At 48.5% G+C, this 27581-nt stretch overlaps 1 protein-coding gene across 1 annotated transcript; it reads right to left on the bottom strand.

Moving 5' to 3' along the window:
• Positions 1–819: 819 nt before the first annotated feature.
• Positions 820–27312, bottom strand: RFWD3 (ring finger and WD repeat domain 3). The gene is given in 15 exon segments (XM_030458055.1): positions 820–2324; positions 3796–3966; positions 3968–3985; positions 3987–4015; positions 4442–4656; positions 5289–5465; positions 7845–7995; positions 9926–10151; positions 15135–15249; positions 17300–17391; positions 20419–20616; positions 20716–20816; positions 22498–22739; positions 24115–24490; positions 27288–27312. Coding segments are annotated over 14 exon segments (2253 nt in total). The 5' UTR covers positions 24489–24490; positions 27288–27312; the 3' UTR covers positions 820–2180.
• Between the last annotated feature and the right edge of the window lie 269 nt (positions 27313–27581).

Here is a 27581-nt window from a genome sequence, read left to right as displayed (position 1 = left end):
GACCTTTTATCAGTGCTGATGGCTTTAGGGGCTCTTTCCCAGAGCCTGGCTAGGACAGTGTGACAAGGTTCCTCACATCCCACAGCCTTGGAAATTTTCTTAACCTCTGGATTTGAAAGCTGGAAGAGCCTGGAAGCATCACCTCCCAGTATTGCTTTAGTACCACGTTAGCTCATACCTCTTATTTCCTACGAAGTGGAAGACAGACAAGTGCTACCCTGAAAAACCAAAAGCCAAGAGGACTTTCCACTCTTTTACCTGAGCATGGTTAAAGTTTTCCAGCTTTCACATAGGAAGGCACTGGAGCTGACTGAGCATCACTAATGCTCCCCAAACAGCTGAGAACAAGCAGCTCATGGCACTAATGTGGCAGAGTGAACCCTGCTCCTCCTGGGTTTAGCTGCTGTTACCAGATGTTCTTACCCTGTTATTTTTTTCTACTAACCCTTTGTTCCTGATCATTGCTAAAATGCCCCAAAAAAACTCATGTCCTCTGTTTATTTCCAGTTAAAATGATGTCCTGGGTGCAGAGTCTGCCTCTGCTCAACCCTTTCCTCTCCCCCCACCTGGTGAAACAGCATCTGGCATCAGCAAGGACTCAGTAGTCACCAAAAACCTCCATAATTCCAGTTTGAAGCTTGGTGTGACATGGGAAAAAGCCTTGCTTATACTCACGATGTATTCTGCCAAGATGTATTTCTGAATATAACACCAGCTACATTTGGTAACTATAAACACTTTATTTTTAGATTATATAAAAATATAGGACCAAAATACTATCCAGAAAAATGATAAAGTTAAGCAGAGACCTTTCTCAGTGTCATTTTAAGAGGTAAGACAAACAGGATGATGCTGAACAAGCCCCAGACTTCAGGAAAATAAAATTATTCTAGTTTAAGTGGTGGCACCCTCCATTCAAACAGAATGGGTGCTGCAAAGTGCCCAGGGATCTGTTCCAGCACAGGGATCTCATCCCATAGTTCCCAAACCCCTTGCAAATTTGCTTCAGTTAAAGATAAAAATGAAACCCAAATCCTGTTTCATGATTTGACTCGGGGAAATGTTCTCACACTCCCTGGGCATATTGAGGACCAAAGTGGTGAGAGCCCCCCCTTGGCCACCACATGTCCCTGGGCCTCTGATCCCACCAGGTGGGCTACAATCATGGCAAGAGTGAGACTGCTGCACATTAACACAGCTGGCAGCAAGGTTGTGGGAGCTGGGATTTAAAGCTCTGATGTAAAGAAGGCAAAAAGTCAGGGAAAATGAGCTGATGAATTCCCAGAGTTTCCACCAGTTCCTCAACAAGGGGGGAAAAACCCCAAACACACAAAAAAACCCGAAAAGCAGCCAGCATTCTTTTCCCAGTCTCTAGGAAGGACACTGTGGAGAGCAGCAGCATGAGCATCATCTCCTCCTCTTCACCTCCACAGCTCTGGTTTTATTTTCCACAACCAAACTTGTTCAAGTTTGCTTGCAGATGATGCAAGAGAAAGGGAAGGAAACAGGCAGAGAATTAGGGAATCACAGTGCAAATTACTCTTGTGGAGAAAAATTCACAAAAAACACAAAAGAAAAAGGTTTTATGTAGAATTTTCCAAGCTTATGCTCTCTATGGCCACAAATCATGCCTGTCCTCCTAGGGAGTAATTGCTGCCTTGTCCTGGACCTTCAGAAAGAAGTGGCAGCACGTTCTGAACAGCAGTGAACTTGCTTTTACACTAAGTAGCAGCCATGCCAGCAAGAGGCCAACATTGCCACCATTTTGTCACCAGGTAACCCCAGCAGGATTCCCTGAGAAAGTGCAGTGGGAGTCTCAGGTCTCCAGTTCTGTTCTCTTCCTCTGTTGATTCATAGTTGGGGTTTGCAAGCCCCTGAGCTGCACTCACACTGCAAAAAAAGGGGCAGGATGCACACTGAGGACAGTCCAAGAATTATTGCTGTGATCAGGCAGCTTGAGGAGTCTGACTGAAGAAAACTGACCAGAGAAGAAATAAGAGCAGACCTGAAAAGGAAGATGGAGGAAAAAAGGAATTGCTCCGGGCTCCATGATGTCCCAGTTCCCACCTCCTGCCAGAAAGGTGCTGCAGCAGTTTCTGTCTCCTGGACAGCAGGGGCTGTGTGGGGATGATCAGCAGCAGATTTGGGAAGGCTCTCCGTGGCCACTGTGGTGACCACTCTCACTGCCACTTGTAGATCTTCACCATCTTCTCTGTCAGTGTGGCCAGGAGGTGGGTTTGGTTCACTTCCAAGGGGCAGATATCCAGCACAGGCAGGTCAGCCTGCAGCTTCTGGAGCAAGGAGCCACTGCCAGCATCCCAGAGCTGTGGAACAGACAAAGGTCACAACCTGCAGGATTCTCCCCTCCAAAACAGAGCTTGTGTAGAGAAAAAGCTTTCCTCAGGTTCCCTTTGTCTCCTTTCACACCCTGCCTGGATGCTGAGCAGGCTCCCAGCAGGATGCCACCCTGGCAGCCCTCTCCTCCAAACCCAGCTCATGAGGTTGGTGAGGAAGATGAGGAGAAGGGTTGCCCTTGATATGCAAAAGCAGTTTGGATGCAGAGAAGGGCCAACCCATCTCCTCATCTTCCCCACCACTCTTCAAGAGCCTGGGCCCATCCCTCACACCACTTACCACATCAGCTCTCCCACCAAGCCCCCATTACACACACCAGTTAGTGCCCAGTTGTGTCAGCATCCCCAGCTGCCTTCTTCTGGTGCACAACAGGGTCTTGCTGCTTGTTCCTCCCCCTGGATGGAACACTAAGCTGGGGGGGAGTGTGGATCAGCTGGAAGGCAGGAGGGCTCTGCAGAGGGACCTGGACAGACTGGAGAGTTGGGATGATCCCAAGGGGATGAGGTTCAACATTCCAAGTGCCGGGTCCTGCACTTTGGCCACAACAACCCCATGGGGAGCTCCAGGCTGGGCACAGAGTGGCAGAAAGGGACCTGGGAGTCTGGATTGCCAGGAAGCTGAAGAGGAGCCAGCAGTGTGCCCAGGTGGCCAAGAAGGCCAATGGCATCCTGGGCTGGCTCAGGAACAGCGTGGCCAGCAGGTCCAGGGAAGGGATTCTGCCCCTGTGCTCAGCTCTGGGGAGGCCACAGCTTGAGTCCTGTGTCCAGTTCTGGGCCCCTCAGCTCAGGAAGGAGATTGAGGTGCTGGAGCAGGTCTAAAGGAGGCAACTGGGCTGGTGAAAGGACTCGAGCACAGATCCTGTGAGGAGAGGCTGAGGGAGCTGGGGGTGTTGAGGCTGGAGAAGAGGAGGCTCAGGGGAGACCTCATCACTCTCTGCAACTCCCTGAAAGGAGGTTGGAGCCAGGGGGGGGTTGGGCTCTTTTCCCAGGCAACTCTCAGCAAGACAAGAGGGCAGGGTCTCAAGTTGTGCCAGGGGAGGTTTAGGTTGGAGATGAGAAAGAATTTCTTTCTGGAGAGGGTGATCAGGCATTGGAATGGGCTGCCCAGGGAAGTAGTGGATTCTCCGTGTCTGGAGATCTTTCCAAAGAGCCTGGATGTGGCACTGAGTGCCATGGGCTGGGAACCACGGGGGGAGTGGATCAAGGGTTGGACTTGATGAGCTCTGAGCTCCCTTCCAACCCAGCCAGTTCTAGGATTCTATGATGTGGACTACAGGCTCACCCCCAAACTATCACACCAAGCAAGCACAACATGCACAAAGTAGCACACCTAAAAAGACAGTCCCCACCAAGACACACTGATACTGTGACTCTGATGAGGCTTTCCTCCTAAAAACTGCAATAAAAACCCCTCCACCACACCGAAAGGAATGAGAAATACCAGGGCAGAATTAGATGCCTCATCACCAGCACACACAAAGACACTGCCATCCTCCTCTGGGCTCTGAAAAATGGCATTCTTGGTCAGCAACTTGCAGGTGGGGCCAGCACTGAAAGTCTGAACAGGGTTAGAAGAACAGACCACATCTTCAGAGGCCTCTGTCAGAGGGCTTGCAGGTCAGCTCCATCACTCACACAACGCATGCAGGGGTTACTTTTACCTGTATGGCAGAAAGAAAGGTATCCCTGCTGCTCCTGATCCCAAAAACCAGCAGGAATGGAGGGAGGGAGGGAGGAGGAATGGAGGGAGGGAGGAGGGAAGGAGGGAAGGAGGGGAGGAGGGAAGGAGGGAAGGAGGGAAGGAGGGAAGGAGGGAAGGAGGGAAGGAGGGAAGGAGGGAAGGAGGGAAGGAGGGAAGGAGGGAAGAGATGGATGGAGGGAAGGAGGGAAGGAGGGAAGGAGGGAAGGAGGGAAGGAGGGAAGGAGGGAAGGAGGGAAGGAGGGAAGGAGGGAAGGAGGGAAGGAGGGAAGGAGGGAAGGAGGGAAGGAGGGAAGGAGGGAAGGAGGGAAGGAGGGAAGGAGGGAAGGAGGGAAGGAGGGAAGGAGCAGGAATGGAGGCCACTTTGCAGATGACTGCTGTTACACACTTGGTCTGTACGTGGCCAGGCAGTGCCTTGTGGTGATTTCTGTCTGGATATCAATGCAGCCTCCAGGCTCCAGGGGCAGGTGATGAGGACGGTAGGAGATGCCAGATTTCTGCTCCCAAAAACAGGCTCCTTCCAAGCTCCCAGCTAATATTCCACCATAAGGCAGTGATGCTGAAGCCATCCGGGGCAGGTAGGACAAGGATACCATGGGGCACCTGAAAGCAGGACAGGGAGGAATCAGTGCTGCTGCCTGCAGCCACGTGGGCATCCTCCCTCTCAGCTCCAGCCTCTCCAACCACCTTGGCAAAAAATGGCCTGAGCAGGCTACACAAAAACCTGTCCTTCAAACAGAGAACCCCAACGGGTTTGCCAGAAATAAATCCAATTCAAGTTCACTCCTGAGCCTCGTGTTTTCATGGAACATCAGAGAGCACAGGCCTGATGTGTGTACATCAGCATTTGATTCCCTGGGTGAAAGAGATGGAAGTGTCTCCCACCTCCTTGCAGTTTGTCCTTTCCACATTAAATACTGAAGCCAGTCCCAAAACAAAGGTAATTCTGCTCAGGCTGCAATAGTTGTTCTGGTTTTGACTGCTGTGTGCTTTAAAAAGCTGCTTTAAAAAGCTTTAAAAAGCCCTGCAAAGAGGCCAAGCTCTCATGATATCACCATATCACAGATATCATGCAACCTTAGGAGAGACTTCTCACCTCTACACTGAAGTTTTGAACAGGACATGAACAGAAAGCAATTTAAACTACAACAGCTGCTGGGATCTGGGGGATTGGCTACGTTTAGCTTCATGACTATTAGTGAAGTTGAGAAGAATGAAGAACCCTTATGCCATACTTGGACTTTTGAGGCACCAGTTCCTGGACATGTGAGCTGGTGTCTCTCAGATCATAAACCATGATAGAGCCATTGACCAGGCCAGCATAGATGTAGTTTGTGTCATCCAGACACCAGCAGCAGCTCCAGACAGGACGGCCAGCATTGTAGGTCTGCACCACAGTGTTTGTTGCCAAGCTGCAGAAGAAAAGCAGAGAGTTGGCCTGTTGTATCCCCATCTGCTGATGAGAAAACAGCATAACTGAGGGCAGCAAACATTGCTTCTTACAGAAAAAACAGAGACAGAAGCATCTCTACACTGAATGCTGAATTAACTCCTCCTTTGATCCAGACATTAATTTGGAAAATCTAGAGAGAACTGGGATACTGTCAAGTGGTTTACAGTTCTTCCAGGCCAGTGCTTCCCTTTCCAGATTGATCTCTGGAGACTGAGAAAAGAAGTCTCAAATCAGGGGCTCAGCTGCTTTACTGGAAAAAGAAAGCCAAGTTACTTTCTGGAAATAATTAGGAGAGGTGGCTCTAGTGTAATTCTGTAATAATGCACATCCTCAAGATCACAGGGCCCATCTCTTCAGATTACATCACTCATTATTTCCCTGTTTTTAACAGGAGAGGAACTGTGCTTATGCCTCAAAAGAAGCCAGGGGTGTTAGTTTTTTTAGAAATTCTTTAGAAACTCAGTTTGTGGAAGGGAGAAGGGAGCAACCCAGGAGAGGAGAATGAAATTTGTGTCAGATCAGAATGTATTTCCAAAGGGCAGTGTGGTCAACATGCTCAGCACACTGGAAGCTGTGTCAGACAGATCAAAGTGACTCTGGGTATCCTCTACAGCACACAAGTTTCTCCTTGGGGAAGGTGATGATGCTCAAAACTCCAGAGAAGAAATTCTTCCTAGGTAACTACAAAGATAAACCTGGCTGGGTAAAACTCACAAGGAGATTGATAGAAGAACAGTGACTGGGGAAAACAAAACAACAAAAAACCAACAAATCACCCCCAAAAAATCCCAACCTGAAACCTTTGGTGCTGTTTTAAATACCTGCAAGTCAGAACAGGAGACTTGAGGACATCTTGAATAACTCCTTTTGTTAAGATGACTATGAAATCAGTAACTAGAGAAGAAAGGTGATCAAAGGGTTGTCCTTACTTCTACTTTTAACTCATCTGGCAAACATTTCAACACAGCAACAGAAAAGCAACATTCTCTGCATTTCTTTTGGGGGGGATTAAGTTCTCTTCATTGCTCACTGGGGGGAAAGAATTAGGACTAATCAGTCATGTAACACACACATCCTGACTATCCCCATCTCAGCTGACAAATGTACATAAAGATGTTGCTATAACTCCATAAAAAAAATCAATCAGCCCTAAAGGTTTTGAAGAGCTCAAGCCTGAGGTTGTAGAGCAGCACAGAGGAACATGCAAATACACCCACAGCCTGTGAGCTCTACCAGGACTGGACATGTTCCTCTGCATAACTTGTCTCCAACCTGTTCCTTTAGGTCTGCTAGTTCTAGAGCACCTCTGTTCCCCTAGCACCTGCCCAAAAGTGCTGCCTCTGCATTTCATGTCCCAGCTGAATTCCATGCTCTGCAAGGAGCTGCAGAGAAGCCAGAGAAAGGGGAGGAAGAAGAAGAAGAGGGGGGAGGAAGAAGAAGAAGAGGGGGAGGAAGAAGAGGAAGAGAGGGGAGGAAGAAGAGGAAGAGAGGGGAGGAGGAAGAGGAAGAGAGGGGAGGAGGAAGAGGAAGAGAGGGGAGGAGGAAGAGGAAGAGGGGAGGAGGAGGAGGAAGAGGAAGAGGGGGAGGAGGAAGAGGAAGAGAGGGAGGAGGAAGAGGAAGAGAGGGGAGGAGGAAAGGAAGAGGGGGGAGGAGGAGGAGGAAGAGGGGGGAGGAGGAAGAGGGGGAGGAGGAAGAGGGGGGAGGAGGAAGAGGGGGAGGAGGAAGAGGGGGAGGAGGAAGAGGGGGGAGGAGGAAGAGGGGGGAGGAGGAAGAGGGGGGAGGAGGAAGAGGGGGAGGAGGAAGAGGGGGAGGAGGAAGAGGGGGAGGAGGAAGAGAGGGGGAGGAGGAAGAGGGGGGAGGAGGAAGAGGGGGGAGGAGGAAGAGGGGGGAGGAGGAAGAGAGGGAAGAAAGTGCCCATCCTAAAAACTGTTTCTGTTTTAGGCCATCCAAGCTCTCATGCTCCACATCTCCCTGCAGTAACAGCAAACCAAGCACACAGAAATCTCACACCTCTATATGATGCTACCTTTGTTCTCAACACAACTTGGCCAACCTGTGCTGAATTACTTGTTTTCCACTGAATTTTCCATGGGAAAAGCATCAAAGAAAGGTACCTCCATAACACCTCCACCAAAAGGATGAGAAGCAAGAACAAATCTTTTCCTCTTTTAGTTCTCCCATCCAGGAAGAAAACATCCAGACCTCATCTCATCTCAGCAGCATTAAGAAAGCAGATTAGCAACTGCTGCAAGGCATTCAGAGTGAACAAGATCCAGTCCAGTCTCTCACATGTAACAGAACTCTGCTGTGGGAGGTTGCTCCCCACAGAAGGGCTCACCTGGTAAGTTTGATGGTGTTGTCCAGAGCAGCAGAGAGCAGCAACCCATCTGCTCTGCTGCCAAAAGCCAGGCCCCGGATCTGCTTGCTGTGGATGGGGATGTACTGACTGCTCTTCAGGTTGGCCACACTCATCATCTTCACACCACAACCTGGCCCAGGAGAAGGACAAAGCAAGTTACCAAGGAGGGGAATGCACATGGAACTGGCAACTCTGTGCCAGAATCAATCCTAGGTTGTTTTGGGTGAGAAGGGACCTTAAAGCTCCTCCAGTCCCAACCCCCTGCATGGGCAGGGACACCTCCCACCAGCCCAGGTTGCTCCAAGCCCCATCCAACCTGGAACTCAACACTGCCAGGGATGGGGCAGCTCTGATACTCACTGAGCACCTCTCCTGCTTGTGCAGGTACCCAGAGCACACCCTGCACAAACCAACATTTGGTTGTTCAACATTGCTCTTGGGGTGTTTTGGTTTTTCCACACAGGGAACTCCCCTTGCCTGGCCAGCACTGCTCAGGGTGGCTCAAACCCAGGGACCTGCCAGCCCTGGGAGTCAGTGAGCAAGGGGGCACAGAGCATCCCCTCCTCCTGCTTACACCCCCATTTGTGAGGATAAGAGTGTTAGTTAGTAATTAATAATGTCAGAGAATGGCTTGGGTTGGGAGGGACCTTAAAGCTGAAAAGATGAAAGATGTGGAAGTGGAGAGAGCAGGGAGCTGGGCTGCTGGGGCTGAAGGGTGACTGCTTGTCCCTTCTCCAGCCACAGAATCCCAGACTGGTTTGGGTTGGGAGGGACCTTAAAGCTCATCCAGTGCCAACCCCCTGCATGGGCAGGGACACCTCCCACCAGCCCAGGTTGCTCCAAGCCCCATCCAACCTGGACTTGGACACTGCCAGGGATGGGGCAGCCACAGCTTCCATGGGCAACCTGGGCCAGTGTCTCACCACCCTCAAATTAAAGAATTTCTTCCCCATGTCCAACCTCAATCTCCCCTCTTCAAGTTTTAACCCATTTCCCTTGTCCTCTCCCCCCCCCCCCGTGTCCAAAGCCCTCCCCCAGCTTTCTTGTAGCCCCTTCAGACACTGGAAGGGTCTCTAAGGTCACCTGGGAGCCTCCTCTTCTCCAGGCTGAACAACCCCAATCCCTCAGCCTGGCAAGAACTACCATGTCTGCACTGATGCCTGTGGTAGGATGAACACACACAAGTTATTTGCTGTTCTGGGTGAGAACTGCCAGAGATTTGTTCTTCAGTTCAAATGGCAGCAGCATCCCAGCCAGCAAGGGCAAACTTGGGATCAATGTTACCATTCTTGTTCCTGGCTCTTTAGCCAGGTTACTCAAAGCCATTCTTGCCTGGATAAAAACCACAGACAGTAGAATGACATGACTGGTTAAGAGAGCAAGTGTCACCACCAAGAATGCTTCCAGGTAAACTTAACCTGTGCTACAAGAGCCACCACAGAGCCTTCACTCAGAGATTCATTCCCTGGATCCAAAAGCCCGAAGAACAAGGTCAGTTGAAAACAGAAAACAGTATTTTTATGCCTAGACAAGGCATATTCATCTCCAAACCCTTATCCAATTAAAGGAAGTTTCATTGTTCAGAAAGCACTGAAGTACTTTGCAAATTAAACTCTCTCAAGACTCCTAATGCTGCCTTTATTTCATTGAAAAAGCAAACTGGCTCTGGGCCAGACATCAGGTCTCCTGCCCCTGACAGAAACAGGGCTGCCCACAGTTTCTTGGCTTCCTATTTCCTCACTGGGAAACACTGCTCCTGTAATTCATGTTAAAAGGGTTTTTTTTTGCTTTGGGTTTGGGGTTTTTTGGGTTGTTTTGTTTTTTTTTTTAATATTGACAAATCAGCTGCATGTGGATCAATCAATGCACCTGTAGCTTGGGGAGCTTGGCAGAAGTCACCAGTGCAGAGTTTGGATGAAGAGCAGGGAATCTTTAAAGCATTCCCAGTTCACAAAGCACATGCAAAGAGGTCAAGTAAGAAAAAAATGGAAGCAGGAAAGAACCAGAACACACATTTAACTTTCACCCATGAAGCCCCTGAGTGTGACTTGCTTAATTACCAGGAATAAAAGTAGACTGTGGAGAAGGCTGTGATACCACAAGGCAGCTCAGAGAGTCACAGTAAGCCATTACTCTGCAGTTGCCACTCTGAGACACCACAAAAACATTTTCCAAGTGGTACTTGCACTGGCTTTGGCTGGAGGGAAGGCTGCTTGGGAGGCAGGCACGGGAGCTGCCAGGCTGCTGAGAAGCACTCACATGCTGGGCTACCAGGGCCCTCAGCTCCTGCAAAGAAAAAGACCCAGAGAGCTTTAATGTGTCACTGGTGATGAAACCTCCTGTGCTACCTGCTCCTGATGCTCCAAGAGTACTTGTTTTCAGATAAAGAGGGAGAATGTGGTCCAATTTCCACACTGTTCCTGTAATGCTGGATGTCCAAGGCCACTACCTGTATCAGAGGGCACCAAAAGCATCCAAAAATGCTATGGAAATTCTGGCAGAATGTAGTCAAAGTCTGTATTGTGTATATTGGATCCTGTGGCAGAGAGGACTCTTGGGAAAAACATAAAAGGCAGTCAGAATTATTACCAGATCAGTGGTGTTTAGAAAAGAATCAAATTGCCAAGTATTACATGCAGCTAAGCCACAAGAGAAAGTCAATTAGAACCATTCTCCAGAACTTCCAAAATACCCCATAAAAATATAAAAGCCCAAGTTCCAACAAAAAGGGTGTTGCAGGAAGTAAGTCAGTCAATTTAATGACCCTGTTCTTGTAAACCCAGGCCAGCAAATTCCAGGAATAACACAGGCCTCAAGATTTCCAGCCATCTCCTCCTTACCCACTTCAATGGCTCAGAGACATGGCCAAAGTCAGCTTCCACCAGCAGCAAGGTATTCCTAGAATCCCCCTTTCCACAGAAATCATCAAGAGTGAGGTGGGAATGCAAGCACTGGAACTGGTATTCTGTGATTTACCCAAGAATGTGGTTGCCCCAAAGCCTGTTGACCAGTTTGTTGTAATCCACAGCCCAAACCAGGGAGATACAGAACACCAGAGGTAGTAGAGGGAGTGTAGATGTTAAAAAAATGGCTATTTCTCTTCTGTTGTCTGAGCAAGCTACATTATCTTTCAAAAATGATGTCATTTTTAATCTATTAAGGGCTGCAAGAGTGATGTTATGAGCAGATAAGTCAGTTGCAAGCTAGGTTAAATAGTGAAGCAGCCACAAACACTTCTGTCTAAGCAAAAACAAGATAAAAAATCCAGCTCTACTCTAATAGTAATCATCACAACCTGTACCAACTTGAAGATACTCAAGAGCAGAGCAGTTCTGATAGTTTGGAGAGCTTTGATCTGTCATGCCTTAAAGCTTAATTTTTCCAAAGGTGTTAGTTCACTAACTCACCAGGATCTGGGGCATTAATGCCAGAGGTGGCTTGCTCACTGATATTTTTATTTAATTTTATTACTGACAATTTTATTGACAATTTCTCAGCTTCAGGAGGAGTACTGCAGTAGCTTGCATCCAGTTCCCAAGTTCTTCATGCTCACAGACAAAAAACTTCTGTCTCAAGTAAGGTTTCAGTAGCACTGCTTCCAAACTCCACCTTTGAACTCGCCATGCAGAGCACAGCATAGAGCTCAGCACAGTCTGTAGGATTCCATATGGGAACTGCACTGTGGAGAGCTTTCTCCCAGAGGTTCAGTCACCTACCTACCTTCTCTCAAGTTGATTTCCTCATATATTTTCATATAGCTAAAGACTTAAAAACATCACTTTTCTAGCCTCAGCCCTCTCAAGTGCTTCAAAGTAGAAGGCAAGACTGTTAACAGACAAGAGGAAGGGAAAATGCACACAAACCTGAAAAAGTTCCTACCCAGTGACATGACTGCTGATGAGGCACAGCTCTCCAGCACATTAGCAACAAAAAAGGGTTCACACAATGACTCTCAGGGGAGGAAACCAATGGGATTTATTTTCTGCAGGACTCCAGACACTGAGGTTTGTATGCAAGCAGTGAACATCACAGCTATTCCAGTAAAGTTCTATGCACCTGAACCTTGCCACATCAAATGTCCCTCTGGGCAAACAGACATTTCACAGGTGGCTTTGGGAAGCCCACAGCACTTTGTTTTCTATACTGACTTCAGCTTTGCATGCCAGAACCAATCCTAGGTTGTTTTGGGTTGGGAGGGACCTTAAAGCTCCTCTAGTCCCAACCCCCTGCATGAGCAGGGACACCTCCCACCAGCCCAGCTTGCTCCAAGCCCCATCCAACCTGGACTTGGACACTGCCAGGGATGGGGCAGCTCTGATACTCACTGAGCACCTCTCCTGCTTGTGCAGGTACCCAGAGCACACCCTGCACAAACCAACATTTGGTTGTTCAACATTGCTGTTGGGGTGTTCTGGTTTTTCCACACAGGGAACTCCCCTTGCCTGGCCAGCACTGCTCAGGGTGGCTCAAACCCAGGGACCTGCCAGCCCTGGGAGTCAGTGAGCAAGGGGGCACAGAGCATCCCCTCCTCCTGCTTACACCCCCATTTGTGAGGATAAGAGTGTTAGTTAGTAATTAATAATGTCAGAGAATGGCTTGGGTTGGGAGGGACCTTAAAGCTGAAAAGATGAAAGATGTGGAAGTGGAGAGAGCAGGGAGCTGGGCTGCTGGGGCTGAAGGGTGACTGCTTGTCCCTTCTCCAGCCACAGAATCCCAGACTGGTTTGGGTTGGAAGGGACCTTAAAGCTCCTCCAGTCCCAACCCCCTGCATGGGCAGGGACACCTCCCACCAGCCCAGGTTGCTCCAAGCCCCATCCAACCTGGACTGGAACACTGCCAGGGATGGGGCAGCCACATCAGTCATCAGTAACATTGCTTGCTGAAAGGACCTGAGCAGCAAACTCAAGATGCAACAAAGCAAAATCAGATGAGATGTCAGGAAAAAAAAGTCCTCAGTGAGGATGGTGGAAGAGTGGGCTGTGCAGAGAGGCTGTGATCTGCTTGTGTGCACCCAGTCCCTGTCCTGAGAGTGTCCTGGGCAACCCAACCCTCAGGATACTCAGCTCAAACTAACCAAAATGCAAGTAGTTGCTCTACAAGGCAACCTCTTTTAATATAAGGAACTTGTTGGGTATACACTGAAAAAAAAGTAAAACTTGAGACTTACTCCAGACTTCCTGCTGCTTTTTTGCTCCCCAGCAGACTGTTTTACTTTCAGCTTCTTCCCAGTATAAACAAGCACCTTAAAATCACTTCCAGCATGCACATTAACCACTACTGGACAGTGATGAATGCTGTATAAATACTGGAACACAGCTTAAAGAACACAGGGTACTTAATCTTTATAACATGCCACTTCAATTCAGTTAGACTGGATACTCTATCACTTAACACTGAGAGAACAGCAGGAAGACATTATGAACCTGCAGTTTTATCTCATTCACATTTTCTTTTAGCCAAAGTTTAAAGTGGACCAATTTTCCTATTAACTCTGATGAGATTTGTCCAGGAATTTGAGCAAAGCAATTTATAAACCCTTATCTTACATCACACAGGAAGACTTCAGCATAGAGGATGTTGCATCATGTACAGACATGAATAGCCAAGGCTATAAAAGAGAGAAAAAAATAATTCCAGAAGTAAAGCTTAAAATTAAGTGAGTCACTAGACAGTGAGAGATGAGATAGCATCCATTTCACACAACAACAGCAACAAAAAAGCAGCAAACTGGCTGTGAAACAGGCCATGGGAAAGCCTGGCACTGGTGAGGCATGCCAAATAATTCACAGTTGGATGCACCAGAAAAGCACACAATTTATGGGAAAATCCTGCAAAAGCAGCTCTGATGGGTTACAAAATATTGCAACCTTGCATGAGGCAGAAAGGAAGCAGCCATTTAGCAACCAGTCATTTACTTGTAACACTTTGTATTCTAAGGGGACAGAGGTGTCTCTGAGCAGCTGTTCAGCCCAAGTACACAGCCTACCCTGAGAGGTCTCATGGTGCCACAAGGTGCTCAACTAGAATGTGGAGTGACCTTCACAAACTAATGAAGGTGTTTTGGTTTTGCAAATAGCCAGATCTCTTCTCAAACTACATCTCAAAGGCTCTTGACTGACAAGAGATAACAGGTCCTGTTACAGATTTAATATACAGATTTTCAAAGCTTATTTTGATCCTATTAAGATGACGAGAATAAGCTTGGTGCTGTTCCACGGCCAAGTGCAGGGTCCTGCATGGGGCCACAACAACCCCATGGGGAGCTCCAGGCTGGGCACAGAGTGGCAGAAAGGGACCTGGGAGTCTGGATTGCCAGGAAGCTGAAGAGGAGACAGCAGTGTGCCCAGGTGGCCAAGAAGGCCAATGGCATCCTGGGCTGGCTCAGGAACAGCGTGGCCAGCAGGTCCAGGGAAGGGATTCTGCCCCTGTGCTCAGCCCTGGGGAGGCCACAGCTTGAGTCCTGTGTCCAGTTCTGGGCCCCTCAGCCCCTCAGGAAGGAGCTTGAGGTGCTGGAGCAGGTCCAGAGAAGAGCAAGGAGGCTGTGAAGGGATCCAGCAGAATTGCTGTGAGGAAGGGCTGAGGGAGCTGGGGGTGTTGAGGCTGGAGAAGAGGAGGCTCAGGGGAGACCTCATCACTCTCTGCAACTCCCTGAAAGGAGGTTGGAGCCAGGGGGGGGTTGGGCTCTTTTCCCAGGCAACTCTCAGCAAGACAAGAGGGCACAAAGGGTCTCAAGTTGTGCCAGGGGAGGTTTAGGTTGGAGATGAGAAAGAATTTCTTTCTGGAGAGGGTGATCAGGCATTGGAATGGGCTGCCCAGGGAAGTAGTGGATTCTCCGTGTCTGGAGATCTTTCCAAAGAGCCTGGATGTGGCACTGAGTGCCATGGGCTGGGAACCACGGGGGGAGTGGATCAAGGGTTGGACTTGATGAGCTCTGAGCTCCCTTCCAACCCAGCCCATTCTGTGATTCTATGTACTATCCTGCCTTGCCAGGCACCACAAAACCTGAGGAGGAACCTGCAACATCAGCAGCCAAAACAACTGCTACTGCTAAGCTGTGATTGATTAAGCTTCAGAAGGACAAAAAAAAAAAAGTCAGTGTCAGGTATTTTATGTGAATAGGTCAGCCTGGAATGTTTAGGACGCTCTTGATGGTTCCCCAATCCTTGCTAAGCCTTGCTGCTTGTGAAAACTGGAAGCCTTGTCTTCTGTCCTTTAATGGGAGGTAGGAAAGAGAGGTTGAGGAGAAAGGGGATGCTGCAGGAGACTCACCTGAACCTGCCTGCGGAGTTTGCTGCATTCATCTGTCAAAACCTGGAGCTGCAGTCTGCTCTGTGCAGATTCCAGCTCTGCCTGTCTCCTCAGCTGCTGCTCCTTTTCTAAAGAGCTGGAGGCACAAAAAAAAAAAAAAGAATAAAAAAAGCAATCCTTAAGCCTAGGTACTCCTTAGCATTCCTCTCTAGGCTGCTGGCTTCTCTCCCCACTTCCCACCACAAATCCCATTCAAGTCAACTCAAAAGCAGCAGCAAATGTGGTACCACACTCACCAGCACCCCAAAATGTTCTTGGGTTTGCAATTGTACAGTGACCCCCACGTGTATTGTTCCACAGGAACAACAGCCTTTTCCTCATCCTCTCCAAATGTGCTAGCTTAGAGGAGAGTGGCAGAGAAAGCAGGTTGGTTTTTTTTTCCCAAATGTATACCCTCAGTGCATGTAACATGGCAATGTCATTAATGAGATTTTTAATCTTGTTTCTACTGGCAGAAACTCATTTTGTATTTCAGGAAACCACAGCCATATCAGAAACAGATCCATTCTCTTCAAATGCCCACACAGAAGCCACACTTAATACCTCACCTTGAGCCTAACACAACATTCAGCAGCAGCAGTTTTAAGAACATCCTTCAGTTTCTCTTTTATATGTGCTTTAAGTAGGAGGGAGTTGTTAAATAGGGAGAATAAACACCAATATTCCTTAAAATTATCTGCACTTTTGGGTCTGTGATGTTGACCACTGCATTCTGTGCTTGCAAAGCTGCAATATTACATGTATTTCAGCAGTTCAGGTGTGGGGAGAAGCAGCTTGCCTCAGGATTTCCTAGATACCCAGCCCTAGCTTTGCATGCTCACCAAGCACCAAATTCTGCCATTTCCCTATAGTTTCTCCACAGGTTTTTTGCTGCAGAAGAAATGGGTGAAACACAGTGTTTAACCATCACCAACACATCCTTTACTCGAGCACCCAGAGCCTGACAGATGGTTTTTTGGAAAGTGAAGAACAAAACTCTTGATCTTACACATAAATCAAGGCTATGTCTGAGCAATATTGATGTGTGCAGCAGTTTTCACATTTGTTCTCCACTCCTGGTCATGTGCAACAGAGCAACCACTGCCAGGGGTTCAACTGGAGGGACAGTCATTGCTGTCTGTCTCCCACAGAAACAGGAGGCAGAGCTGGAGAGCAAGCAGGAAAGGGCTGCAGGAACTCAGACACACACAACTGTTGGAAAAGTACCTCTGCCTGAGGGATAACAAGGGGGAAACACCAAAATGCCTTCTGTGCTTTGGAAAAAAAGCTCAAGTTTTGCAGTGGCAAATCCTTCTGAAAGGTACAGTTCCAACACAATCAGGCAGTAGCAGTCTGGGCAGAAGAGATTTTTCCTTCGTAATAATTACTCCTCAATCATTTTGGATTAATCATTAGGAGGATAATGAGGTTTCTGTTGGAAGCCTGCGTTGACAGAACAGCATCATAGTCAGATGTGTGAAGACCCCAATTAAATTCTATTAACTACAAGATTCAGGAGAACTCAGATTTCTGCAGCTTTTTAATCTCAGAAGACTGACAGCATCTTCCTGAGAAGAAATCAATCCACATTTTCCACATTTTCACACCCACTTTTCCTTTTTTGCAATAAAAAGTCTACACTTAGGTTGGAGGGGGAAGGAGAATCATAGTAGTAATGCTTGCTGACCTTTTGTAAGTAAAGCTACATGAAGAATTTGACAAAGCAAGACAGAAAGTGATTCATACAAGAGATTACTCTGCTTAATGCACACAGAAAAGATGGCAGGAAAGGTCAGCTCTTCACCCCCCTTGCATTTCTAATGATGCCTTGCTATTCCTCTCTAATGATGAACTAGTGATATACAGCTTTTTGGCAACAACTCTGCATGCTCTCCTGTGATGAGACTTCAGGATACAGCACAAGGCAGCTTTTGCTGCTTCATGGATGCAAAGAGCAAACTGAGAAATTCAGCTTCCAAAAGAAAATACTCCTCCCGGGTAAGACACGTGCAGCAAAGCCTGAGGTGAAACCCCTCCAAAGAAGGCCCAAGGGAACGTACAAAGTGCTGGAGACAAGCCAGGGAATTCAAGCAAGAAGCTGAAGGCTCCACACAGTGGTGTGCAAGTCAGGGAGGTGGCATCTTTACCTTTTCATACGCTCCTGTTCACTGGTGTCCAGAGCTTTCAAAGTCCGAGCGTAGAGGATGACGATGTCAGAGCGTTTGGCTTTCTTGTTGCACTGAAGTGAAAGAGAAATTCAGTTCATCCACAAGAACTTCACCACCCAAACTCTGCAGCCCTACAAGCTGCTGGGTATTATTTCCAAAAATCCTTAAAGCTTCGAAGGGAGGGGTTGGCTACTTAACAAAAAAGTGAAGGCAAACATACCACAGCATGCATGCAAAATGCCCCCTCACGCAGACACCAGAGCTCCAGTAAACCCTAAACATCCCCCCCCTGAAACTCTAACTAAAAAGATCAAGATTGGGGTATCTTAGGGTTAGGGACACAGTTTGGGTCATGTATCCTATTGCAGCTTTAATAATGCAGCTCCTTCCTAGCCACTGTTCTGCTAAAACACAGTGATGCAGCATGGTCAGCTTAAGGTAAAGAAAAAACACATAAATAACTCAGACAAAGGGAGAGAAAAAAGATCCAATACAAACAACAAGCTCAACTTCTATTTTGAAATCACCAAGACTGACTGCTTGGCCAGCAGACAGGGATGTGTGAACCCTGGAGTATGCTCCCAACTCTTATTTATGTAATATATTCCTTTGATCAAATCAATAAAAGCATTTTGGTGTCCATAGGAAAACCCCTGACCATCCCACTGACTTCTGTGATAAATGAGGAGTCAGTAGTTCAATAATTTTGTGTGTCTGGCTCTGATGATTTGCTGGTTTAGATTTGCCTTAAAAAGAAGAGCTAATACCACCCTGAATTTGGAATTGGAAGAAATTAGGGCACCTGCAAGTGACTGCTAAGCTCCAGTAGCCTCTTGTCCTGGTCTGGGCCAGGAGAAAGGGGATTTTCTGTCTTGTCCTTCTGCTTTCAGCTCAGTCTCTTGTCAGCAGCTGCACTTGCTGAAATTCACAGCAAGTTTCTCAGGCAGTGGCTGCTCCTGGGACTGATAACTCCATGGTTATAGTTCCAGCCAGAGCCTGGTGTGCAGAGTCAGGGACACTGCTCAGCTCTGAGGAACAGTTTGCCCTCCAGAAGGAATAAAGAGGTCCCACCTGCAGCCTCCTTTGGGGAGGAACAGACAAGAGAGATGCCAGAACTGACCAAACAGAGGATTCCATCCCATACACCTCAGACTCAGGAGAAATTGGAGGCATCAGGAGGGTCAAACCCCTTCCTGCTTCCCCTTCTTCCCCTCTCCCTCTTTGCTTCAGCATCCTGGGAGGATTCTGTCTGTTCCTCTGCCTCTGCTCCTGATCCATTCCAGCCTGGATCTGTGTGTTCCTGCCTCCAGCTCCCAACTGCTGCTGACCCCAGGATTCCAGCCTGGACTTTCCCAGGGCTGCCCTGCAGCCTCAGTGGGGATGGGAGAGTTATTGGGGGAAAGGGGGAGGAACCTGGGATCAATTTCCCTGTATATTTGTATAGATTTAGTAATTTTTCCTATTTATCATTCCTGTTTCATTAAAGCTGTGCAGTTTAGTTTCCAACCCATCAGTCTCTCTCCCTTATTCTCTCTCCTTTCTTTATCAGGGAGGGGGATTAATAGAGAGTGTCTGTTACCCTGTTCAATTGCCAGGGCAGGGTTAAACCCTGACACCTCTGAACATTAAATTGCTGTGTGCACTTGCAGACTCCTCCATTATTTAGTAGCACAAAGATACCATGGGCAACAGTTTCAGATCAGTCAACCCCCCCTCCCTTCATAAAAAAACTGCCTCCAAGAGCAGTAAGTGTGTGAGACAGCCTTCCTGGCAGCCAGCAGCTGTCACTAGTGGGATCAGGAGTGCTGCAATTTCACAGTAACTTGCACCCAAACCACTTAGTATACAGAGCACCATGCCCAGCAGCTCTGGGCTATTCAATCAGAGAACATCCAGTCACCAAGTGACTGAAAACGAAGGACAAGATGATTTAGCTGCAAGGTTTTCTCCACAGTGAAAAGTTCTCCCAGGAAATCCTCTGTAATTCCATCACCAGAAGAAAAAACAGCAGCAAGATGCCCTTAGGAGTTGTTAGGGTTCAAGGAGAAAGCAGTCTCAAAATTCCAGGGAGTAAAGATGCCAGGAAGGTCTACTGAGAATTCTGCCTGGGCCTGGAGTGGGTGAAGAAAAGCTTACACAGAACTGGCAGGGAGTAGAAAAGTAAGGTTTGGGCATTTGCTATGGCAACAGGAATTCTTTAGGCTTAATCACAGTGCACATCAACAGGAAGTTCCTTCTTGAGAGGAGGCAATCCTGCACAAAAATCAAGCAAGACTATGGAAGCTCTCAAAGAGAGAAAGCCAAAGAAATCCTGGGTTTCCAGCCACTGACTTGGAAAGCAGCACTTAATCCTATTTACAAGGTGCTCATTGACCCATTTTTTTTGTCAGCTCCCCTTGGGAGAAAAGGAATAAGGAATGGAAAGACATCACAGAGAAGTTTAGACCTAACTGAAAGAGATCACCATTACCCATGGAAACCTGGCTGAAAAGAACACCTTCAAAAGCAGCTCTTCCACTTGCAGACAGACATTAGGGGATGCAACTTGCTTCTTACTTTGATCTTTGCAAGCTACCTAAACATCATGGGCTGCTGAAAGGCTGGAAAAGCAGATGCAGTTCAAAACAGATCAACCAACTAAAACCAGTTCTCAGACACACTTCCTGTCCAATAAGATATTCTTTATGCTCAGTTCTTTCTAGCAACCTCTCTGCAGTCCCCATGCTCCAGGACCACTGTGCAGCATCCTAAAAATAAGTACAGGTTTAGAGCATTTGAACTCTCAAACTTCCAAGTTGCTACTCACAAATGCTCTACTTTGGGGGAAGAAAATCCAAGCCAGGATCCTCCTTTCACAGCACTGCCAGTCCTTCCTGGCCCAGTGACACCAAAACTACAGTGACACCAAAACTACAGTGACACCAAACTACAGTGACACCAAAACTACAGTGACACCAAAACTACAGTGACATTTGTTATTTCTGACAGCAGGCAAAGTTGGATTCTCAAGGCAGCAAGAAGCTGTACCAGTTCCAGCACCTGGGCCCAGAGCAGAAGTTACCAAAGTCCTTCCCACAGCACATAAATGGTCACTGTACCTGGGGGCACTTCCCTGGCTGTCCCCTGAGCCACCTGTCAATGCAGGTGAAGCCAAAGAGGTGTCCACACCTCAGTGCTGACAGACGGTGGTCCCCAGCATTGGTCCACTGCTCAAAGCAGATGGCACAGGTATCTCCTTCCTCCTCATCTGGTGGTGCAACAGGAGCTGATGGTTCCACTTTTCTTACTGGAGTTCTCTAGGATTGAAAATTAAAAATAAAATCACCCAACTGCTTTAGTCAAATGCAGCATTTACTACATTTAATGGGTTTCCAAAAGCATTTAGGTCATCTTACCTGCTTCTGCTGGACTTCAGCTGCTTCATCTTCATGACTTCCATGTTCTGCAGAAGCTTGAGACAAAGCTTGCAGTGGTTCCACTTGGAGCTGACTGGAAGCTAAAGAAAGCATTGTTTCAATTTACTGATACATAGCAGGGGGCAGAAGCTCTCCTCACTCAGTCTGAAATCATCAGGCACAAGGTGAGCAGTGCAACAACAGCACAGGTTCCACACAAAGCTTCAAATCAGGGTCCTGGATACTGAGAAGTCACTTTGGGTGTAAGCCCTTCTATTCACCAACAGTAGTGCTGAGGAACTCCATGCTTTTTTTTGTTTTTTTTTTGATATACAAACCAGCAGAATTTCAGCATATTCAGTTAAAAAGGTCTTTTAAAGACAGCAGTTGTTATCAGGATTTCCTGACCTGCTGGAAACAAACATGTCTGCTTCAGGTCTGTAGTTGGCTGATTTAAGGATACAGCCCTGCATCATTATGCCTGGAGGAAGACAGGCACCACCATGAAGAAGTTACTTGGCCAAGGGAGCTAAGCACGTGTGTGTCATGTGCTAAGAAAGCATTTCCCTTATGCTCCCTGTCTGTACACCCTGACTGAAACAGTTTCCCAGCTGGTAGTTATCTGAACCAGTTACCAATTAATTATCAGTTCTGCTGGGCCATGTGTTTTTGTGCTGGGCTTCTGTTGGAGAGTGGGCTCACTGAAACACCACCCCTACTGCACTGAAAAAGGAGCAGAAATCAGTCTCCCACACTTCCTGACAAAGAGGGGGTTTTAGCCATGTTTAGTATTCCATGCAGATATTTTCAGTCCAGTAGACAAGTTTTGCCTAACCCTGGCTAATGCCAATCAAACTTTCAGCCTCTGTAGTCTGGGCTGAAGAGGAACCAGCTTAGGTTCCAGGACTTGGCTTAGTCAAGTGACAAAGACCAGGGAATTTCAGAAAATCCAGCAGAGAGAATGTGCTCACATAAAATTAGACAGCACTTAACAGCTTGAGCTCCTGTCACACTGCTTAGAGCAAGCAGAATGAATTCAGAAGACACCTCAGAAGAGAAAACACCTCCTAGAGGCACCCTCAGGACAAGGTGTCAAGGTGGGCCAAAACCAAAAAGGGCAGAGAGTGAAGAATAAAGGACATTTCCTAGAGACTGGAGTAAAAAGGAAGATCTTTTCATACTCTCTGGGCATCACTCACCTTGACAAGTAACCATTTGCTACTCTTACATAAACTGCATATGCTCATCACAAACTATGTCACCAGAGCACGTGGGGGGCTGCAAACAGGAGGATTGCAAGACAGAAAAAGCCAAAGGAAAAGCTCACTGTCCTGAGTACCTCTGTGCCCTCAGCCAAGAAGTTCCAGGAATAGAACCTAAGCATAAGTAAACTAAAATCACATTTTAAAAAACCCCACTGAATCAGACTCTGAAGTCACAGCTGAGCTCCAGAGATGCAACTCAAAGTCTGCAGTAACACTGCTTGATAAGAGGTAACAAGGGAAGTGTTTCAAGTACTCATCCCTGCACTTGTTATTCTGGACATTTTCAGGACTATTTGCAAAGAGCAGCCTGCAAACACCAAAAAGATTGTATGGAACACTGCAGCCACTGCTGCTTCTGCTCTTGGGAACTGCTTGCCAGGAAGCCTTGTGGCAGCAACTTGTTCCCATCAGCTATGGTACAACGAGCTCTCAGCATCATCTGCTCTCATTCAACAGGATTTCCCCACTGAGTTTGGAAGCAGTAAAATGAGTTTCTGAAATCCAATCTAGCACAAACCTCCTGAGCTGGCTGCTGGAGGGCTCTCCTGGGCTGACAGTGGCTCTGGTGCTGCAGCCTCCACTGTGTCATCCTCCTCCTCCTCAGAAGTGCTGCTGTCAGAGTCACTCACTTCTACTGTTTCATCTGAGCTCTGCTGTTGCTGGCTCTCCCTGACAATATTGGAGGGCTCCAGATGTGGAACTGGTCCTGTGGCTGGCTCCTGGGTCCTGCTGAGTTGAAAGTAACTGTCCAATGCTGCCCTGAGACCAGAAAAGCAAGAAATCAAAGCCACAAGTTATTTTAGGCAAAAGAAAGAATTGGCATGGCTCTACACACTTGCTTGCAGTAAACCTGCTGGGCTGAGGGCAGTAGGAAGGTGTCAGGGTCATCCAGACAGACCTGGAAAGAGGAGCAATCCCACACAGTAAGCATTCAATGTGCTCAGCTCAAGGGAAAGGTCCTTCTCCTCACAATAGCTTATTTTGGGGTGCAGGTGGCAAGGAGAAATGCAAAGCAGCACTGCTGCCAAAGCCATTGCTAACAGCAGGTGCACAAGGCCTGGATTGCTCATTCCATCAACTGCTCTGTGCCCAACCTTTCCACTTTCCTCTCTTCTTTTTCTACTGGACAAAGACATCCTCTCCTCTCCTTCTCCTCTCCCTCTCTCCTCTCCCTCTCCTTTCCTTCTCCTCTCTCTCCTCTCCCTCTCCTTTCCTTCTCCTCTCTCTCTCCTCTGCCTCTCCTTTCCTTCTCCTCTCCCTCTCCTCTCCTTCTCCTCTTCTCTTCCCCCATCAGTTCAGTTATCATCTCAATTATCCTCCAGATTCAATACAGAAGTTTGTAGGTTGCCTTCCAGCCCTGAGAACTTCAGTGACCTTCACAGGCAATCCAAGGGCAAACAGTGCAGTTTGTTTAATCATCTGGGAGAGGAGGAGCTCTTGGTCTCACCAAATTTAAAGGCAATGCTCCAGTTAATTATAATTTCACCCTTGGCATTTACAAAAGCTGCAAAGATAAGGAGAAAAAACAAAAAAAAACCAAAACCACACACAAAAATGGGGATTTCTTTCTGGCTGCAGAGTATCCCACTCACCACTCTTTAAACATATCCCAAACTGTATTAAACACAGAATTTTTACTTTCTTTGCCTGAAGGTAACAACAACCCTACAGAAAAGTGTTGGTTTGCGTGTTTGTGAAAGTTTCTGCAGCAATTGCCACCAGAAAACGAAATCAGATAATCTCCAAATCAAAGGTGAAACGCAAAACAGAGCTCAGGCTTCACTAAATGCTGGCTGGAACTGCTGGGAGTCAGGAGTGCTGCAGGGAGCACCAACAGGAACCTGGGATAGCAGAGGGAATGGTGGGTGATGAAGCTCTGCAAGCAAGATGGAAAGTATAGAAGAGGTCAGAAGTCAACAAGTATCAGCCCAGCCAACACAGAAACAGGGGCATTCACTTAATAAGAGCCAGAAAAGAGCAGAAAGCTTTGTGCCATTAGTGATTTAAATGGGATGCAAGCTGCTCAGGATCTGGCCAGACAGGGGACACAGCAGCTGCAAACCACGGCCAGACTCTGTGTGTCTCTTGTGCCAGAGCCTGGTGCAGACTCAGTCCTGTCTTATTTCAGCTTTACCTGGCACTGACCGCCCTCTGGGAACCCCCGAGGATTCTCTGTTGCCTTCCAGCCCTCCTCACTCGGGGCCGCTGGGAGAGCTGCGGCACAGGCGGTGCCCGATGGGGCTCCAATGCCCTCTGCAGTCCGCTGAGAGCCGAGGCCGCCCGGGGCTGCCCGTCAGGCTCCGCACCCGCTTCTCTCCCGGTCCCAGCACTCCGAACACCGACAAGGTCAGCACCGGGAGGAGCTGCCTCACTGCCGCCTCCTTCACCGACCCGAGGAGCGTGGGACATCGGTGCTGCCTGAGCAGCGGGGGCTGCGGGAAGCGGCCCGAGGCTCTCTACAGAGTCATCAGTAATCTGGAGATCAACTTCCATCTCTTCTTGAGCCATTTCTGTAAAGGGCTGAAAATAAAAAAAAACCAAACAAACCAAAACCGTATTAATTTGCAAGTCTGCACCCTGCTTCTAGCCTGACAGTGGTGAGAATAAGGTGCAGCAGTGACTACAAAACCCTTCAGCAGCCTGACTCAGGACTAATTTATCCTTTTCCCACAGAGATGCAGCAGAGCTAAAAAGTGTCCCAGGCTGAACCAGGTACTTAACAGAGTCACAGACTGGTTTGGGTTGGAAGGGACCTTAAAGCTCACCCAGTCCCAACCCCCTGCATGGGCAGGGACACCTCCCACCAGCCCAGGTTGCTCCAAGCCCCATCCAACCTGGAACTCAACACTGCCAGGGATGGGGCAGCTCTGATACTCACTGAGCACCTCTCCTGCTTGTGCAGGTACCCAGAGCACACCCTGCACAAACCAACATTTGGTTGTTCAACATTGCTCTTGGGGTGTTTTGGTTTTTCCACACAGGGAACTCCCCTTGCCTGGCCAGCACTGCTCAGGGTGGCTCAAACCCAGGGACCTGCCAGCCCTGGGAGTCAGTGAGCAAGGGGGCACAGAGCATCCCCTCCTCCTGCTTACACCCCCATTTGTGAGGATAAGAGTGTTAGTTAGTAATTAATAATGTCAGAGAATGGCTTGGGTTGGGAGGGACCTTAAAGATCATCCAGTACCCACCCCCTGCATGGGCAGGGACACCTCCCACCAGCCCAGGTTGCTCCAAGCCCCATCCAACCTGGACTTGGACACTGCCAGGGATGGGGCAGCCACAGCTTCCATGGGCAACGTGGGCCAGGGGCTCAGCACCCTCACAGGGAAGAATTCCTTTCCCATGTCCAACCTCAATCTCCCCTTTCTCTCCAAGTTTTAACCCATTTCCCTTGTCCTCTCCCTACCCCCCCGTGTCCAAAGCCCTCCCCCAGCTTTCTTGTAGCCCCTTCAGGTATTGGAAGGTTGCTCTGAGCTCACCTGGGAGCCTCCTCTTCTCCAGGCTGAACAACCCCAATCCCTCAGCCTGGCTTCCCAGGGAGGTGCTCAGCCCTCTGAGCATTTCAGTGCCTCTGCTCTGGACACCTTCCAGGAGCTTCATGTCCTTCTGCTGCTGGGGACTCCAGAACTGGACCCAGCACTGAGCAGAGCAGAGGGGGAGCATCCTCTCTGTCTGTGCTGGTTTTGTTGCAGCCAGCACCACAGGCACGGGGCAAAACCAACTTTGGATGAATAAGGAAAGTTTGGGATTTTTTGCTGGCATCATTAACTTGCCAGTAAATCCACACGGATCTGGGAGAACAGAATTTGGAAATATCCTAGAGCTCCTCTATAGCAAACACCCAGCACCCCAGCCAGACTCCCCTTTGTCACATTGCTCTCAGGAGGAGGTGGGTTTGGTTTTCAGTTTTCTTCAAATAAAATCCCACTCTGGTCACAGATCACAGCAACCCCCTCTCTCCCACAGCTCACTTCACAAGTCCTCCAAACTCACCACCACCAGAGCAGCACCAGTGTCTGTGGATCCATGTTCAGCCTGTGGCAACATAAAATCTGCAGTACAACCTCTGCCAAGGTTTCACACCAGGCTCAAGCCAGGAAATGTATTATTTAAGGTAACAAACCTCATGTGTATTATTTAAATGTCTTGATCCTGAAGATTTCAGGTGATGCCCTAACCAGAACTACCTTCATTATGGGAAAAAAACAACCAAGCAAACACCAAAACACCAAACTATGCATTGCTAATTATTGCCCAGCTGCCAGCCACCAGATTAGAGCACTGAAATCACTCTGTTCTACAGGTAGCCTGACAACACAAGAATGTTCAACGTTAATTGAATAGGCATGCAAAGAAGAAAATAAAAATAAAAAAGACCTTTATGGTGGTCGTGTGGATTAAACTCTGCAATCTGCAGAAAGTCATTCACATTTGTAAAAAATACTGAGGAAATCATCAGCCTGAAAAGCCTGGGGAACTGCAGACCTTTAGTATTACTTCAGAGGCCAAATCATACTCCAGAATTCACCAGGCTGTGCCAGGAGAGCAAAGGCTGCTTTGAGCAGAGGGAAGAACCAGAAAACGTACACAAGAAGTACTACAGTAATGCTCAGATGTTCTTATAGACCTTACAAGAAATTCTAACTTAAGAATCATTTTATAATTATGCTGCTAATTACCAATTCAACCCAAGTCAGACCAAAAACAGAAAATAAATGATACCTCCTACCAGAGCAGTCACAAAGTCCACATAACAGAATCCAGCAGCTGAGTACTTGTCTGCCTCTAAACTCACACATTTAGGATAAAACTGCCACCTATGAGCATAACGAACCCTTTGTTTTCCCATTAAGTTGTGACACTTAAAACCCCATCCCCTCGGCAAGTTAACTGAACCCGGGGGCTACTCCGCACCGGCTTTAACGTTAAATCAACGTTTGCAAACAAAACCCCAAACAAACACCACTCAAAACGAGGCGCTCGCTCCACAAGAGCGGGTTTATTTACAGGGCTCGCATATCTGAACAAAGACCCAGCCGCACACCTCTCAGGTGCGGGCACCCCAAGCTCTGCGGGGGCCCTCCCCGACCTCCCCTCACATCCCCTCAAGACGAGGCCGCCATCTCCCAGGCCTCCGGCCGCCCGGTCCCGCAGAGGCCAGGCTGCAGCAGGGCGCCGTTCCCTCCCTGGCAGCCCCCGGGGAAGCTCGGCAGTGACGGCGGCAATCGGGGGACGCCGTGCCGAGGGGATGACTCCGGCAGCCCCGTCCGGTCCCGTCCCCCCGCCGCCCCTCACTCCCTCCCTCACCTGACGGCGGCTCCCACCGCCCCGCTCGAGCTCCGCGCCGCCCCACCCCCGACCCCTGCGCCAGCGCCTATTGGGCGAGCCGCTCCCGATCCCGCATTCCCATTGGCCGGCGGAGACGTCAGTCTGACCGGCGAAAAGAGGCGGGAAGAAGGGGCGGGGAGGCAGTGCCGGGAAGGGACGCCCGACTGATTGGACGGCGACGCGGTGGGCGGAGCAGGGAGCGGGAAGCGCGTTCCCATTGGCGGAGGCGCCGTCACGAGCGGGAGCTCGAGCGGATTCAAACAGGAAGGAGAA

Source organism: Calypte anna, chromosome 11 (genome assembly GCF_003957555.1).
Source record: "Calypte anna isolate BGI_N300 chromosome 11, bCalAnn1_v1.p, whole genome shotgun sequence".
Classification (NCBI taxonomy): Eukaryota; Metazoa; Chordata; class Aves; order Apodiformes; family Trochilidae; genus Calypte; species Calypte anna.
The sequence above is the reverse complement of the archived record's forward strand: the minus strand, read 5'-3'. Positions and strand labels throughout refer to the sequence as shown.